General features: G+C 37.0%; 1 protein-coding gene across 7 annotated transcripts in view; it reads left to right on the forward strand.

Annotated features, from left to right (window-relative positions):
* The window catches only part of LOC125227730 (kinase D-interacting substrate of 220 kDa B), an 89,659-nt gene that overhangs the window by 28,958 nt on the left and 41,536 nt on the right, over positions 1–19,165 (forward strand). For 5 of the 7 annotated variants that reach the window (XM_048132035.1, XM_048132036.1, XM_048132037.1 and 2 more), the window contains exons 2-3: positions 9,384–9,521; positions 16,505–16,702. In XM_048132035.1, coding sequence (XP_047987992.1) covers positions 9,405–9,521; positions 16,505–16,702 — 315 coding nt within the window. In that variant the 5' untranslated portion in view covers positions 9,384–9,404. Of the gene's footprint in view, positions 1–6,220; positions 6,743–9,383; positions 9,522–16,504; positions 16,703–19,165 lie in introns of those variants that run through there. The other 2 variants (XM_048132031.1, XM_048132032.1) reach the window with 2 other exon arrangements.

The raw sequence follows: 19,165 nt of genomic DNA on the forward strand, positions 1-19,165 counted from the left end.
ATAATCAGACAATAATCAACTATGTGTCAGTATGGTCAATGTTACCCCATGCAAGTGATCAAAGACACCCCACAGAGTAAATCATTAGTAATAAATGCCTAGTTTGACTTTATGATACAAAACTCAATACTTACAATGGTATAGCTAAGCAGAAACACATTTCTGGCAAGCTAATATTCACTGTGAACCTTTTACTTGTATACCCACTACGTTACTTTAGAAGTGATTTAAATATGAAAAATAGCAACAAACTATGCTTATATTTTGACACGTTATCCGCACTGCCCACGACCATACTTACTTGTTCACTGCGTCAGAGCACCATCTAACTATAAAGGTTGGTTTAAGGTTATCATATGTCTAGATTTCGATAAATTTATTTTATTAATACATAACTAACTACACTACTATAACTTTTCTTGATCAAATCGGGGAAATATTGCAAAGAGGCCAGGTCAGAAGTACTCGAAACCGACGAGCGTGTATGAGAAATGTTATGAAAGTGTGTGAAGCGAAAGTGGTTTGTCAGGATCGTAGTAAATGGAAATCCGTGATCTCTGCCTATCCCTCTGGGAAACAGGCGTGATTGTATGTATGTATGTATGTAATACATAACCGACTACTCATAACATACTCGTATTAGTTCCTTATTTTTTGGTAAAATAAATATAATATGCTCGTGACAGGGGGCCGATTTTTGAGTCTCACTGTCACTAAACGGCGGCGCGGTGGCGGTTGAAAACGGTGAATCGCCTATTATTTTCAGTGACATGTTTCTTAATTCGAACGCCGTGAGACTCAAAAATCGGCCCCCAGGTCAGGTTTTGTTCGTTTTCCAATAGAGTCAACCCTAGCGCTTTTCCCTATTCACCCCAACGTTAGGGTGAGCGAAAATTACTAAATAAAACGACATATTCTCAAAGACAAACCGAAGTTCACACCGCTGGAAGATTTTTTGTGTAAAAAATTAGCATGGCACATATAAAAAAAGTGCTATCGACGTTCAAAAGTCGGTTTTGGCCCTATTCACCACAAATTACGGTAGTTCATACCCGTTCCGACCCCATGAACCCAAAATATTCAGAAAACGATGTACTAAGTAGCCCAAAGTGCAGCGCCGTCTCTAGGTGAATTGGATTACTAATTTATGCAAACTACTTAAGTCGCAATACGAGTAGATGTCATTTCATTTAGTATTTTGGAGGTAAGTAGTAAAGATAATTTAGTTTTACAATTGTGCGAAAAAAGATTCTGATTTGGCCGGATTTTTTAACCGACTTCCAAAATTCAAAAGGTTATAAATGTATAGTTTTTTTTTAATATCACTACTGGTCCAATTTCAAACCCCACAAATATTAACGGCAAACTGATAATGACTTAAGTTTTTTTGAAATAAATTTGTGACATATGTGGGTAGTTTAGTAATTAGGCGCCGACTGATTGTGGTTCGGTTTATATTTTCGCTTCCTGCTAATAAATCTTGTATGGAACGGACGTGTTTTCTTTGGTGCCTCTTCATCAGCGCTGGTCTTCGGCTGGGAGCATACTTTACAAAATGAAATGCCAAAAAAAAGTTTATCACTAAAAATTACTTACTTGAAAATAAAGCCATAACCGTTTTCATGCTTATGCATTGAAATAGATATCTCGCACGAAAGTAAGAACGACAAGGCCCCCTGGTGGCTGAGCCGGGAATCGAACCCGCCATGTGTCTCGCTATACTGTAATCCTCTAAGTGCCACTTGCACCAACGAAGATGGACGATTAACCTGAGGGTTAACCCACCATTTTACATGGAATTTGACAGTTGACAGCCCACTAACCCTGAGTTAAGTGGTTGGTGCAAATTGGCTTTAAATATTCATATACGAGGTGGTCAAAAGGTGCCTATCAGAGATAACATACACTAGAGAAATTTCGTTGGGTATTACCACACGGCGGGCGGGTGGCCTAGTGGTAATGACGTTAGCTGCGTAAGCTGAAGACCCGGGTTCGATTCCCGGCTCGGCCACCAGTGGGCCTTGTCGTTTTTTCTTTCGTGTATAATATCTATTTCAATTTATGGATGTATGTATGTGAACACTTTACATATTGTACATAAGACAAGTTAGGACATATAAATACAGTATAGTTATGGTGTACAAAGGCGAACTTATCCCTATAAGGCGTCTCTTCCAACCTTTGAGCGAATTGAAAATTTATTATTTATATAAACTTGAAAAAGAACAAATCAAAAATTATTCAATAAAATTTCTTCCCTAGTTGTATAGTTTCATAGTTATGACTTTTATTTTAAAGTAATCCATTTATATTATAGCAACCATGGGTGAAACGTGGAGGTTGACAGAAGTGTAATTAACATTTCTAAATGTTAATTTCTTGTATCTAGTCTAACTACGAAGCAATACATTGACGTTTAAATTGCGTCCATAATTATACAGAGAGGTCATTCATAAAAACATCACTTTAGGTAAGTTATATATCTTTTATACAATTTGACAACCATTGACCACACATCCCAATTCACCCCTCTTCCGACCCTAATCACCCCTTCGTAAACCTATACACCCCCTTTGCGACCCGATTCCCCCATTCCTGATCCTATTCACCCCTCAGGCCGCGGATATTTATTCATCCCGTAAATGTTCCCCAACACAGTTGCATCGCTTTCTTCATGAAAACCATTATAAAAATTAAAATATCGTCACTACTTTTAAAAAAACTTGTATCTTCGTCTGTCAATGAAAAGAAAATTGTAGTAAGTATGTATGGAATGCATATAGACTTACTGCGTTTTAACTTTGAGGAGAAGCATGAGCTACGAGATTTTTTAAAAGTAGTGACGATATGTCTTATGATTTTCTGTTAAACATAAACTTTAGAAGTGTAGGTATACACTACATTCAAAAGGATAAGGAACAAATTCTGAACAAAATTTCACACAAAATGAAGTTAAAATGAGTAAAGAATCCAAATGCCAACTTTGACAGACATTTTCATGCCCTATAAAACTCCCGTGAGACTCATACATATTTAAAAATATTTTAAGCGGGTTACTCACGTATTAAGTCGATATAGCGCGCACCGAGCAAGCGCCCGCAGTATGCGTCGCGCTCTCGACATGTAAAGGCGGGGTGTCGCTACTCTTGAGAAAGGTTCTCGAAATTGAACCGAAACATGTCGAACGCTATATCGACTTAATACGTGAGTAACCCGCTTAAAATATTTTTAAATATTTTCATGCCCCTAAATATATTATTTTCCTACTTTTTATTGCGGAAAATAGAAGGAATATGTGGAAAAATATAATAGCATTATATACCCCCGGAATCCTATTCACCCCAAATTACGGTATTTTCTAAATTGTCAATATGTAAAATGTCGGAAACTACGGAACCCTACACTGACCGTGGCCCGACGCGCCCGGTTTTTCTTCTCAATGAAATGCAGAGATAATAAAAAATTACACCTCCCAATTTATAATAAGTTTTTTTGCAAAAAATTCAGTTTTGGCACAAGCTTTACCTTAGCCGACTGTACCTTTCTTTCAACAATCATCTATTGCTCTAAGAGATGTTTTTAAAAACCCCTTACTCAATGGGGATACGACGTTTCATAACAGAGTTCCTCTGACCACCTTTCTGCTCCATCATCAGATCACCTCCATAATATTATACCATAATATTGCATTGTCACGTGATTTACATATGTGTGCAAAATTTCAGCTCAATCGGAAACCGGAAAGTGGGCCAAATTTAGCTTCTACGTTTTAACCCAAACTAAGATACTAACAACTAACAAGGCAAGTTGAATAAAAGCTTGTAAATAGGCTTCTGATATCAGATTTGCAATAAGTTTACTTGTCATAGTTTAAGAACAGATGAGACAGACATATGCAGTGACAATCACTGCACGTGTTTCGTGAGATGTCAAATCACCTCATACAATTTACCGCTCTAAGGCAACTAAGGTAGGGTTTGTTATTGCACTTTAATTACATATTAATGATTTCTAGCCCGTAAGATATATATTTGCTTTAACAATGGATATATAATTATGCGAGTGAGAGTGTAATTTAGATTTTTATAAAAGGAAACAAATATTTTTAAGCGACCCGATCAGATATTTATACGGATAAGGACCCTCCCACATCTACCGTCTCGCGATCGTAGCGTCGGGCCAACTGTATGGCTAAGCCGCGCCGACGCGACGCGGCGTCTTTTTCCATACAGTTGGCCCGACGCTACGCTCGCGAGACGCTAGAAAGAGAGACTATGTTTTTGCCGGTCAGGAAGCATCACAATTTTTTGCCGGGAATATGTCGTCATATACTTTATGGCCCCTATAGAGAATCGGATATGTTGTTACGGCCGTTCATAGTCATAATACTTATGCTGGTGACTGTTCCATGTACATCTGGTCTAGTTGAATGGAGAAGTGCCATTCAAAACGAGCGTTAACTTTCTAAACAACGATCAACTTACGGTTACTTACGTGTTCGTGGTATGCACAGAGTAATCTTTAATGAAATTGAAACATTTTTTATATATAAATTTGAACCAGAAGTACACCATACGGAATATTGTATTTAATAAATAGGTACTTATATACCCGCCCGCATTTCCCTTTCTTCTATTCTAAGTAAGAATCGATTAATAAGTATCTAAATATGTAAAAATAAATTAAATTGTAATTGTTTACATACAACCTGTGAAGTTTGATTGACAAAATTTGACGTAGGTGCTGTCATATATATTTTTAAAATGACGTCCTGTGAATACCAGCGTAATGAAAATGTATTCCAATGAGTAAAAGAAAGCATGAAACTTTTTTCAATTTAACCGAACTAGAATGAAATCATTTATAGTCATTCGGTTGTGTTCGTTATTTTCTTTAATAATGTGATATATTTTTATTTATTTTTTATGTACAAGCCATGCACCTTTAAACTTTAAATGAGATTGGATCTCCACCTGACATTATTGATTTACCCTATTTATTTTGAGCACAGTTTTACACTGGTATGGTTTTTCGTGTACGTACACTAATTTCTGTCAAAATATTTGTCAAATTTAAACGTCAACGCGGAGCGACCGGCGACACGTCTGCCTCCGATGAGCCGCTCACGGCGTCTAATCGAAAGGAGAATTCTGACAGCAATGGCGAATGTATGGAAATTTTACGATAGTTTAAATTAAAGGTAAAATTTCTTTGTTGCCTTTGAGAGGAAAAATATAAAAAACCTCAAAACTTGTAGTCCATTTATCTGGCTTTCAGAATCACATAATGTTATAACTAGAGTATTGAATTTTTTTAACAAAGTTTACTAAACGGCGACATACGTTTTTCTCATTTTAGGTCAACTTTGTGTGGGTTTAGTTATTACACCGTTAATAATTGGAGATTGTGAATAGTCAAAAGTTGTAGACACACTCTTTAAGATAATAACTACATTTATTTTATTTCATTTAATTTAGAAATGTGAGCAGCATTTGTTAAACGCCGAGTGCACTTTTCGAGGATTTCGTACGACCCCCTCTTAAAACAAAATAGGATACTGCAAACAAGCTTTTTAAACTCACTTACTTCGGCTTGAAAATACCACGCCACACTTACGGTTGTTGAGATTTAATTATTCATTTGGGAAATTGATTTTAAATCAACTTAATAAGCCGTAGAAACTAACTCTAGTATTTTTTCTAGAAAAGATTAAACTTGTGTTGTTCGTTTAAATATGTATGACTTCGTTTACATTGTTTTTGTTAATGATTACTTATTTAAAATTAGTCTAATTGTTTCACTCAAAGCGAAGGATATTACCAAAAATTACGTTTTTCAAATACGTCACAAACAGTAATGACCTAACACAAGATACGGTATAACAAGAATGTAAAGTTATGGCGGCGGGGAGCTGCGCCCGGCGGTGGCGCCGGTCTCGGGCCTTCCTCACAGTCCGACCGGACGCCGCGCGACATGCTGCCCCCCGAGCGCACGGCGCATCGCACCGCCTCCGCGATCATCAAACGACTCTCCCTACGCACTTACAGCACCTACTCTCTAGTACGTATGCGCCCGCGTTCATTCATCGCGGCCGCCTACCGCGCGCCGCCCGCCCTGCACCACGAGACGCAAATAGTAACCGCCCCCCTCACGCGCTCTCCTCGTTACGCGCAGTCACCACACTCACGTATTTGTCACAGGAGACCGTGGACACTCGACTTATTATGCTGGCCGAGACATCATGTCCCACCCGTCGCGTCCCACGCTCGGCAAGCCCGGCGACAACGATTACGTCCACATACGAAGTCTCGTCGCGAATATACACGCGCCAAAGAATGTGTGCAGGCCGCCCGTGGGTCCAGTTATATCGGTGGAAGGAGGACCGAAGCTGGCCGTGGTCGAGGAATCGCCGGCGTCGTCAGGATCGGATCGGAGTCGGTCCGAGTCTGAGAAGTCGGACGTGTTGGGAGATATCGTGGTGGAAGAGGTGACGCCGAAGCGCGCGAAGAGCAACAGTATAGCGGGGGCGACGTCGCTGATGCCGCCGGAGCCGAAGCGGCGGCGGGCGTCGTTCCTGCACCTGCACATCGGCGGGCACGAGCACCACGCGGGCCCGCTGTCGGCGGGCGCGCACCTCAGCGTGCCGCGCCTCTCGGTGACGGCGCCGCCGGGCGAGCACCGCCGCATCAGCCACGGCTTCTCAGCATTCCACGGTTTCGCTCTTCGTCGACATTCTAACACGGTCTGCGTATGCCTGCAAGTGTGAATGCTGCAAAGTAACTCAACTGTGTTGTTTTCCACATGCCAGTGTTAGGAAGTCTGGTATCTACACCTAACCAAGTGCATGTCCGCTGTGATTATAGAGTGTCTCTTAACATGATGCATGATACTCGTATTATCTGAAAACTTTAAGGGCTACGTTATCTACGCGTGTATACGTCATTGGTGCAAATTAGTCGTATCGCGATATCGTGAGTCAAATAACTTTTATTTAAAATGTAAACATTATCTGAATCTCAAGTTCCTGACTATTTCATATAAATATCTGATTCAAATAGTTACACAATTTTTTTGTAATGTACCAACTTATATGTCAAAAATATCATGTTAATCTAAGAAAACAGATGTGTTAAACAATAGAAGTACATAATTAACGACAAAGTTAGTTTAACATAATATATGTTTACATGTAGAGTCGCCATCAGATATATAAGTTAGTACTCAAAAATATCTGAACACGCCTCTATTGCCTAGGCGTTAGAGGCGTGTTCAGATATTTTTGAGTACCTCGGGCGCTCTTATATATCTGATGGCGACTGTAACTATAGATTTTGTAAAAAAAATCCGCCATTAATAAATAGTTTAACATATAATTTACACGACACGATTTAGCCGGTAAAGTAACCTTTATGAGACCGTCTGAGCCTAGAATACGTATATTATTGGACTACCTCGTGATATCATTCTTTATCATTATATCTATAGTGTTTACGAGGGCAATTTGTTATACATTGCAATCGCTTACCGGCTTCTGTGAGAGCTACTTGTATTAAAGTAAAGGTGATTACCTTCAAAAGGTGTGAGATTATAACTATTATTATAATGATCCGATGGACTTCTCCCTTAAGTAGTGAGGTTGTTGAAATTATTATTTAAAATTTAATATTATCATAACCGTGTTATGTGTATATAACTGACTAAGTAATTATTTTAATTGCATTTATGTGTTTTTCTACTAATTACAAATAACACTATTTTAAAATAGATTTCAAAATATTTTTTCATTGATTTCGCAATTAATATCTAATAACAAATTCTTTAAACCTGTTTCATCCTTATATAAAATTTGTATTCTTCAATTGAACTGGAAACCTTAATTTTGCTCCTATAATTTAAACATAGGTAGGTTAATTTAATAGTTATTTGTTATACAAGGGGGCAAAGTTGTATTTTAACGCCGAGTGCGGAATTGAAAAACGAGCAAGTGAAAGGATTCTATAGTTGAACCACGAGCGAAGCGAGTTTTCGAGAATAGAATCCTGAACTTGCGAGTTTTTTAACACACGAGAAAGTAAAATACATGCTTGCACCCGAGTGTAACAAAAAAGTTTTCCTCACTATAGCGTGGAAACTATAACGCAAAAAATGCGTTCATCACTGCTTCAGTAGTTCCACAGGTGGTAAATCATCTTTATTACTAGATTCACCTACTTTTATAAATTTTAAAGCAATGAATTTGACTTTATTCAAGGTCAAATTACTTTACCCACTAGTAGATAAAATGCGTTTTTACCCGCTGGTATTAAAGGACAAAACACGTGTTTCCGAGCTAGTGAGGGGAAAACATACTTTTCTTAAATTATGTGCCTTCATATAAACTTTTCCCCGCGGCTTCGCTCGCGTTAAATTCGAAATTTGCGGAATGCTCCTTACAAACTTCCACCCCCCATTTTAGGGAAGTGGAAGGTTAGAAAGAGACAAGAAGTAGCCTATGTCACTCTCTATTCCTTCAACTTCCTCCACTTAAAAAAACACGTCAATACATCCGACCGTGAAAGACGGACAAGCAAACAGACACACACACTTTCCCATTTATAATATTAATAGTAATTAATAGTAATAGTATACAGTATAGTATGGACTGTTTGGTATGGTGATCGTCAGTCATGCATTTTTTGCAGAGTATTTGCCTAAAAACATATTTGTTTGTACTATCAGCTGCCAAAGTGGATGGCGAATGTATCAATGAATTCATTCATAATTTCTCCATGCACTTTTGCAGCTGATAGTACATTACCCATGTCTAGTCAAGCATAATCCTTAGAAGAGTATATAAAGTTCTAAATATTTATTCCTTAATTAATTAATTAGGTAGTAAATTAATGCTATTAATATTTGTAACAATTAGCAATGCTTTCATTCAATTAACATAAACAACTGAGATTATTCATATTGCATGTACGTTTTGATTCATGAAATATATCTAATTAATATTAAATTTATCTTTAAATGACTTCTTTCTGATTCTTTAAAAAATTGTAATGTGACAGACCGACAGACGGACAGAGTCGCACCATAAGGGTTCCCGTTGTACCTTTTTGGTACGGAACCCTAAAAATGATTTTGATATCAGTCGTCAAGCAAATTATAATTGAAAGAAGCGAAGAAGCGTGTCAACTGCAAATTTTTTAAAGGTTCTTTCTTCGAGGTTATACTCGTATTGTTAAGTGATAGTTATTACAAGAATAATAAACATTAGTAGCGCAACCTGTAGGCTGAACTGAAGTACAATAACTCACTGTTTTTTTTAAATTTGTTAATAACTAGCAAAATGAGTAGCATTTTTATAATGAGTAACCTAACCTTAACCATTAATTCCACAGAGCCTCCACCGCAGCGAGTCCATGTTGTCTGTGGCGTGCTTCAAGACTCTGCAGCAGCTGGTCAACAGTGACTCGCCCGGCGAGCTCCAACAGTACCTCGCCAACAACAACAATGTCAACGTGGATGACAAAGATGAGGTGATTAGGCTAGGACATTTTTCTGAGTTATTGTCGCATGCGAGACATGGCCAAGTAAACACTATATTTTAAATATAATATTTCCATATTACAAAATTATTTAGGACCCCAAAACGTAGCCATGGTTATGGCTATCGTATTGCATGGTTATGGCTATGGTTAATATCGTTATTAAGCCTATCCGGCTATTCGTTTCCTCGTTCTTTCCGTCCGAGCTCGTTAAAGGGTTGTATCTGTATCATTTAAATCGATACGACACTTCAAAGAACTGTCTGCTTGCACAACTCGCGTATAGTTGAATACGACATATAAATACTTATTGTATATTATATAGGACATATATATAACTATACCCGTATAGAATAATATCTAAAACGGATTATCAATTTTGTGCTTATTTGTACATTTAATAAACTTACGTGAAATAGAGTATTGTGATAAGACTACTCATAACAAATTAGAAAAGTGTTTTTAGATATTATCTTATAAGGGCATTAGTTCCTTTGACTTTTATTTCACATCAACGAAACATAATCATGAGTTTAATCAATTATTTACTCATCCTAACGGACTTTGTAAACATTTAGTTTATCTTTACGCCGCTCAAAGAGACGATAAAAGCTATGTCTACTTCTAACCGAAACCGCTAGTACAGTCAACCAATTGGAACCCTAGGCCACTGTAGAACTATGTCATAGTGACGTTATAAATCAGATTGTAAGAAATCTCTTACTGCTTGTCATTTTGACATGGTTCTGTAGTGGACTAGGGTTCCAATTGATTGGTTGACTGTACGTGGAAAAACCTCATTTTTTTATAGACATTTCAATATAGGTAGTTCAGGACTTGCACGGAAAGCCTTGATTACTCTTAAAGTCAATACCACACTGCATTGACTTGCGCAAATATTCATATCTGGATTAGCAGGGTATTAAACGATACGTGTACTTCTAGCTTTCAAATAGTTACTTACCTACTATAGTTTTTAAAAATAACAGATAATGTTCTATATGAGGATACGTAAACAATTAAACATAACTAATAAATTAACTAATTGCAAACACGTTTAAAATACAACTAGGGGACAAATCAATCCGTTTTTTCAGCTACCCTAACGTTGTCTGGAAGATATCGCTTTCTAGCGATAAGACCGCCTGTTGTTACCTAGTTATACTCTCACTCAACATTCTGTATATTTTTTACATATAAAATGCTAAAATGGTGCAATAAAGAATATTTACTTACTTACTTAAAATCTCCATTGGTCCGTCTGCACTCCAGTTACAAATACTATGTGTGTACGTTTAGCTAATAATATAACGGGACCTTGTGCCGTCCATCAGAATGTTCAAGGTTTTATTAATTACTCTAATACATGTGTTAATATAAAAGTATTTTTACTCCAAATCAAAATCAGTAATTATAATGCGTCCTTCGGAACGTTTTCTCAGCCGTCGCTACAATAACATAGTTGTAGACAGATGACCAAAGTAAAAAACCGGCCAAGTGCGAGTCGGACTCGCCCACCGAGGGTTCCGTACAAACTTTCTTTCAAACTACCTAGTAAAAATAATCTCATATTTTCATATAACTCTAATGACTTGACTAGAAGACAAAAGTATAGGCACTAATGAGTATTATAGTGTATAGCGCCATCTCCCGGTCAATTTGCTAACTAATTTGCGCGACCTGGTTTTTCAGGGATAATTCTTTATAATGTTAACCGATTTAAACAGTTTTTACTTTATTGGACAGAAGATGGTTTACGTAACACCTCGTATTAATTTGAAGTACGATGTACATCCGCAAGGGTGGGTAAATTGAAAGTAAAAATCTGAAAAGTTTTTTGTGAATTAAAAAAAAAGTATTCAAAATACAAACACGATTATAGTTTTCCTGTAATATATAGCATAAAACCAATGTTTACTAAAATTTTCATAATTTTTCGTTGGTAAACTTCGGAGATAAGGGGGGGGGGACGGTATTTTTTTTTTACATTTTCCTTCAAAATTCTTTTTTTTTCCACCACTTGACCTAGTAACTTGAAATTTACAGTTTGCCCCCCTTTCATTTTGGCCATTTTCTACAATTAAAATTAATATATTTAAAAAAATTATACTTTCTATTTGTAGAGGTTTACAATGTTCACAACTATTCCAAATTTCAAGTTGATAGCATTAGGGTCATTCCATTGTGACGGGTGGGACATTTATACTCTTTTTTGCCTACATTTTGCTTTATTTCTGCCAAACAGCAACAATTAGCGTATTGAATAAGACATTATCACTTACCTGAATAATCAATGTTTACTGTACCATAAAAAGTATGAAAATGTCAATATTATTATGAGAAATTGATGGTATAAGAAGTGTGACGGGTGGGACTTCAAAGTGCCTCTCCTCTCCGACTTGACTTACACAATTCGCAATTGGTAAGAAACTATAAAACTTTTGTTAAACAACCAATTTTTATATGATTCCTGATATTGTATAGATTAGATATTAGTATAATTTACGCAAATAACTCTTAAAACAAAAATAATTTTGCTTCTCAATGCTTGTGACGGGTGGGACAGTGCTTTGTGACGGGTGGGACGAGTAACATTTGAGCATACAAATATATGAAAAATATAAAGACAGTTCTTTTGTATTTACTTTAAATGAGCTCTTTAATGAATTATTTAATGTTACAAGTAATAGTTTCAATAGTTTTCTTGGAGCATTAAGAAAAAAAAAATTTTTTTATCTTAAATTTTTAAAGGTTCAGATAATTGTCAAACATCGTCAAACAGTCTATTACTGCATACTTTTATCAGCGGTTCAGGAAGAATGTCTAAAATTATACCAGTTTTAATGAAAGAGACTTCTTCCTGATTCATAGCATTCATTGTGTTCTATAAAGTAATACCACAACCGAATCAAGCAATATTACACATATAATTTGCTTTAGTATAACCCAGCTAGGTTTAACTAAACTTAAAAGAACGATTTTATACTCACCAACTCCAGTTTTACCAGATAACCCATTCTGCTCACCCGTCACTGACGGGTGGGACCTACGTTGAAAAGCGTTAAAAAGTATTTTTTTATTTACAAATGCAACGCGTTTTTTGGCTAAAATAATCAATCTCAACCTAATTGTTACTTTCACAAAGCAAGACAACAAGATCTTAGATACTTTTAGGGTAAACAAGAAAAAACTTTGTTTTACTGTGACGGGCGGGATATGACTTACGCATTGTGTAGAAGCCCAATAAATCCTAACCATGAAGATTAATTTATATTTACTTGCCCCTGGTTTAAACAGCGTTAAATATATTTTCTTTTACACATATCACTTTCTCCGTAATGTTTATAAAAGGCGCGAAATAGCGCTGCCAACTTAGGGTATAAATATACCACCTTAGACAACTGGCGCTAGGGGTACGTTCGGACACGAATAAAATGCAAAAAAAAATACACAAAAAGGAAAACTCATTGATTCATAAAAATAGGCATAATGTTCTATTCTCTAGATGTAGATTTAAGTATGAATTAAGTTATTTAATTTTTATGCCTATGGTGTCGCTTTCGCTGGAATGACCCATTAGTAGTCCTCGAGATATTTAGGAATGTGACAGACGGACAGACAGACGGACAGAGTCGCACCATAAGGGTTCCTGTTGTACCTTTTTGGTACGGAACCCTAAAAACGGATAAACTAAGCCATAATAAACTTTATAGTGATGTAGTAGGAGTTTTGGCATGTGCAATGTTTTCATGGTGGAACGTTGGCGCGGACGAATTGGGTCATCTCCCGCCATTTGTCAAGTTTGGACGGCTTCCACTATTCGGGCTTCCAGACGTTCGGCTATTCCGCTGTGATTCATAGGGCTTGGTACAGTCAAGGATAGATGCAAAGTGCCAAAAAGATGTATAAGGGACTTTATGGCTTATACTTTAAGGTTGTGGATACATATTATTGGCACTTTGACGACCGGTCTGGCTCAGTCGGTAGTGACCCTGCCTGCTGAGCCGCTGTCTCGGGTTCGAATCCCGGTAAGGGCATTTATTTGTGTGATGAGCACAGATATTTGTTCCTGAGTCATGGATGTTTTCTATGTATATAAGTATTTGTAAATTATATATATCGTTGTCTGAGTACCCACAACACAAGCCTTCTTGAGCTTACCGTGGGACGCAGTCAATCTGTGTAATAATGTCCTATAATATTTATTTATTTTATTTTACTTTGTCCGCACCTATTTATAATAACTTTATGATTGTACTTAAACTCAGACTTGGTCGTTAACTGCAAATCATTTTGGACAACATTTCAAAAGCAGCCAATAACTTTGAAATTCATGAGATTATATTTATTGCCTATTATTGCCTATTAATTCAGGTTCTCGCACTATGCATAATTACGGCCAATTATATAATTGTAACAGTCAGACACAACAATAGGAACTGTATAACAAGGTCTTTGGACGAATATTTTATCAAAGACAATGATGCCTTGCGAAGGTCCATCAAGGGAAAAACATTCGCCAATTGTTGCAAAGCTTCTCGTTCTGAATTTCCTCTTCGCACCTCATATAGCCCTTGAAAGTCTCCACGTAGGCTGTTTAGCGCACTAAGGGTGGTAAGGGAGTGCCATATCAGCAGTATGTAATAATATGATGAAACATGCTGTAAAGTTATGACAACGTTCAGCTTAAACCTTATGTATATCTTTGGGCCTGCTACTCACCGATATGCATAATATTAATAACGGTTTTTTGTATTTTATATTACCTACACATATTACCAGGGTGCCACAAAATTCATTTGAATGTGATGAATGTCAAAATAGGTGTCCTGCCGTTTCGCCAAAAAACGTTTCATTTCCCAATAATCATATCGCAATAGTTTCATTTCCCAAAGTATTGTTTGGCAAAGGTATGTTTCGCAATCAATGAATTTGTTTGGTCAAATTATCATTTGGTACAATTTTACTTAGTCAAATTTTATTTAGACAAAACTTTATTTCGCAAATGTTTTTAATGGCAAAACTTATATTCCAAAAACATGTTTGGTAAAAATTTCACATCGCAAATTTCGAAAATATTTAGGCATTTGCATTTTCATTTCTATGGGATCCATTTAATTTACCGAAGATTTTTTTGCCAAATTTAACTTAAAATCTGTCAAATGATAATTTCAGTTTTATTCCCAAGTACTTCACTTGGACAAGAAAAGTTTGCTCAACTTTATTTTTGTCAAATTTATTACTGGACAAAATTATTTTGTCAACTATTTTTTTGTCAAAAAATGTTTCTACAAATTACACCATGCAAAACAACGTTTGACAATAAATATTAAAAGGCATAAATGTAATGTAATAATTTTATTACTATTGTGACAGAAAACTCGTGCGTGACAGAGTCAGTTTAGGTGTGACGACGAGCGAAGCGAGGAGGAACGTGTTCGGTTGACAGTGAGCAAACCGGAAATGACTTTTAAAAGTAAATCTTTTTAATAAAATGTATCCGGACATGCAAGTGAAAATGTCATCCTTGACATTTGCAGCAGGAGGAAAAAAGTACGACATACACATTATGTATTTCACACAAATCTTGGACACAAAGTATAAATATAAAATCAACTAACAAATTTCTAGTGCGCCATTTAATTACAATTTATTGGGAAATGGAAATTTTGCCTAACAATACGTATTTTGGGAAACAAATACTTGCCAAAAAAAGTTTTGCTAAATGTCAATTTGCGATAAGTTGTTTTGCCAAACGTTTATTTGGGAATAATAGTTTGGGATGTGAAACTTTGGGAAACGTTTTTCGGCAAATCGTCAGTAAACCGTTAAAATAGAATTATTTGTTCGTAATAGGCGATTAGGTTTATTGGCTGTTCAGATATTCCAGATAAAGAGATTAGCTGGAGTACGGTATCAAAAGTGTATCGCATAATAATGCAGGTACTAGATTATTATGCATTATGGGAAGCTGATGAAAAATTTACATATCTTTTGATAATTAATTATGATTAAAAGCTTGCAATTTTCCCTTAAAATTATAGTACGTTTCATGTACATATAATGAATAGAATAGAAGTTGTAGATTGTAGACCTTATGATATTGATAATTATTATTTCACTACAATCGTAGAAACAACAATCAACACGTAGAAATGCCAAAGCTTTAATAAACGAAGCTCGCGAGAGGAATGTGAATTCGCACTCCATGTGAATATGAAAGCGATTCTGATGAGCGCACTATTCAGATGCTATAGACGCCATTACTGGTGCACCCAATTCAATTTGCTGCTCTGGTGCTGTCTAAACGAGAAATATACCTATTTAGAGCTGTTTCGCACTACGTCCGCTGTGAAAATATGGTCCAGTCCGTAGAACTATTTCTAATGTAATTTAATCAGAATCACTCTGAGTCTGAGTTTAAGTATGTACCTAGGGCGATTCTAGTGATCCGAAGAATGACGGAAATAAATCGGGTGACGGAGATTGGATTTAGTGCGTAAATTACCATATAACTAGCTGTACGGCTACTACGGACCATATTTTCACGAGTTCGAGTCGGATTCGGATTGAAACCGCACTTAGTAAATGGATACTAGGGATGTAGTTTGTAAGTACTAGACGACGAAAACATCCATTACTCAAGAACTAATAAAAAAGTTAGGTGCTGTACGTTTTATTGCAAATAAAAATGAATACCTATTTGAAAGTTAAATTACTAAAGTGGTTAGGGACTGCAGTCTCAATGAATTGTGGTAATTTCGTCGAGTGTATGTAAATCATCTGTTAGATAAGATAAATCTAGATAGTACACCTAATATTGGTCATTCACACTTATAATGCTTATTGATTACAATTTAATAAGAAACAGTCAACATCTCTGGCCGAGTACTTACTCGTATATGCAACTGTGACAAAGGGGTCAACAGTTATACTACACACATTTTTTAACCATTTTTTTTTATTTCCACCAGAATGGCACAACGGCTCTCATGTGCGCGTCCGAGCACGGTCGCGCGGCTGCGGTGCGACTGCTGCTCGACTGCGGTGCGGACGCGTGCGCGGCCGACGCGGACGGCTGGACGCCGCTTGCGTTTGCCGCGCGTGGCGGGCACGTTACCGTGGTGCGGGAGCTGCTAGATGCTGGTGCTAAAGTTGACTCGAGGGACTGTGTGAGTACCACTATTATGTATAATTATGTAGTGAGGGATGTGATTGCTGACTGCTATGCGGACGCGAGCGCGGCCGACGCAGACGGCTGGACGTCGCTTGCGTTTGCCGCGCGTGGCGGGCACGTTACCGTGGTGCAGCAGCTAAATGCTGGTGCAAAAGTTGACTTGAGGGACTATGTGAATACCTACATACAGCGCCATTAAAATCGCTCGCGTTAAATTCGAAAATTGCGTAATGCTCCATACAAAATCCCACCCCCCATTTTCGGGAAGTGGGGGGTTAGGAAGAGACAGAAAGTAGCCTATGTCACTCTCCATCCCTTCAACTATCTCCACTTAAAAAATCACGTCAATTCGTCGCTCCCTTTTGCCGTGAAAGACGGACAAACAAACAGACACGCATACTTTCCCATTTATAATATTAGTATGGTATGGATACTGAAGTAGAAGAGCGGTGTGACTGCTGTGTAGAGGCGCGATTCCTCGACGCGGACGACTTGACACCGCTTGCATTCGTAGCTTGCGGCGAACGTCCGTGATGAATGATCCGGAAGCTGAGCTGATGGATGCTGCTAGAGGCTTATGTTCTCTCCAGTGTATGTGTAGCTACATATGTGCGTATGCTAATACCAAAGACATATATAACTCCGTATAGACAGATAAAGTCTTAAGAAAAAAACATACCTCAGTACCATACAGAAAAAGGTACGGTGGGCTAGATGGCATTACACCTTTGGGGTACGCTCAGCTAAATGGCGCTAATATTAATATTTGAAATTTTAACACATATCAAGCTAAGAATATGGGTCAAATTGTCAAAACTGAGGTTCAAAAGTTTTAAGCCTGTGTCAAGAGATGGCACTCTATGCACGGTGATTACACATTTTACTTCGACAGTAACTCTCTATAATACTCGATCCTCTTTGCTAATACTTATTCTGACCTGACCTATAGTGTGGCGCTGTCAAAAGTGTGAACAACATAACCCTACAGACTCATTCCCTATTAGCAATTTAATGGAGAAAGCTGAAGGTAAACTGACACCCACTATCTTTTACTTATAATAAGTAGTACTTCGAATCGTCTGATAACTGACGTCGCAATGTTTACTTTACGTATCTATTTTTAGATTGCGGTGCATTGGGAAATAAAATGTTTTCCCGGACGTAGGTGGAACTTGAACTATAAATGTATGATTTTATGATGTTCGAGCGTTCAAGCTACCATCAGCATACAGATTTCTAATTTGATTACTGGTAATAGCCGTTATTTAGTAATTTCACTTTAAGCCTGTTTACTTTGTGTCTTATATGTAAACTAGCGACCCGCCCCGGCTTCGCACGGGTACTATACCTACATGTAAACCTTCCTCTACAATCACTCTATCTATTAAAAAAACCGCATCAAAATCCGTTGCGTAGTTTTAAAGATTTAAGCATACATAGGGACAGAGAAAGCGACTTTGTTTTATACTATGTAGTGATGAAGTGACAAGGATTATTAATATAGGATTGACAATCTTCATACTAAGAATCGTACCTCCATTTTTTAGCGCCACCTATTAAATACTATCATAACTACATTGATGATGCCTACTTTATTTTAAATGTGTATTGACATGATATCATTATATTAAAATAAAGAAATATGTCGTTTGTTCTCATAAAAAATAAAAACACGCAAAAATATTTTGGGAAAATATGATTTTGGCCACTTCCAGGCTGCGAAATAGCGCCATCTAGTTTTAAGCCTAAAATGCCGATACATTTCAGGGGTACGCTTTTTTGTATGGGCTTTGTCAGTCCCGTATTATATCGTTTTTGATGTAAACTGATTTAGGGCCAGTTTCATCAACCACGTCATCATCACGCAGCAGATGTCTAATTGTCTATGGAACTTCCCATACAATAAAATTTAACGAACGCTTTAACAATGACAGACGGTTTGATGCAACCGGCCCTTAATCTGTTATCAAATTGTATAATCGCACAATCGTACGCACATTCCCTAAACCTGTAACGGTTATACAGTATGGAATTCACGACATAATTTATTTCAGTTCCAATGTCATTTAAATCTTGTGACGCATTCATTTATAATGTGTTATTGTTGACTAGTGACATAACTATGCTGCCTTGCACGACGTCCTAAACTCCAAAATAAAATAACAGCTGCTTGTCCCAAAAATAGCACAACGCGGTTACAATGTACGTAACATTTTTCTGTTGACAATTAGTTTTTGCTGCTAGTTCATTACTCTCATACCTAAGATACACAGCAATATCACATTTCCGAGAAAAAACATTATGACTAATCTATTACTTGTGAGTATTTATCTTTAAGATAATGTTAGAACTCTTTAATGAGTCAGGGCATGTCATATAAAGCGTTCTGACTATAGTTTATCTTATGTCGATGTGCGTTAATAAGATCCTAGTTAGTTCCTCAATAGAGCGAGTGCAT

Source organism: Leguminivora glycinivorella, chromosome 7 (genome assembly GCF_023078275.1).
Source record: "Leguminivora glycinivorella isolate SPB_JAAS2020 chromosome 7, LegGlyc_1.1, whole genome shotgun sequence".
Lineage (NCBI taxonomy): Eukaryota > Metazoa > Arthropoda > Insecta > Lepidoptera > Tortricidae > Leguminivora > Leguminivora glycinivorella.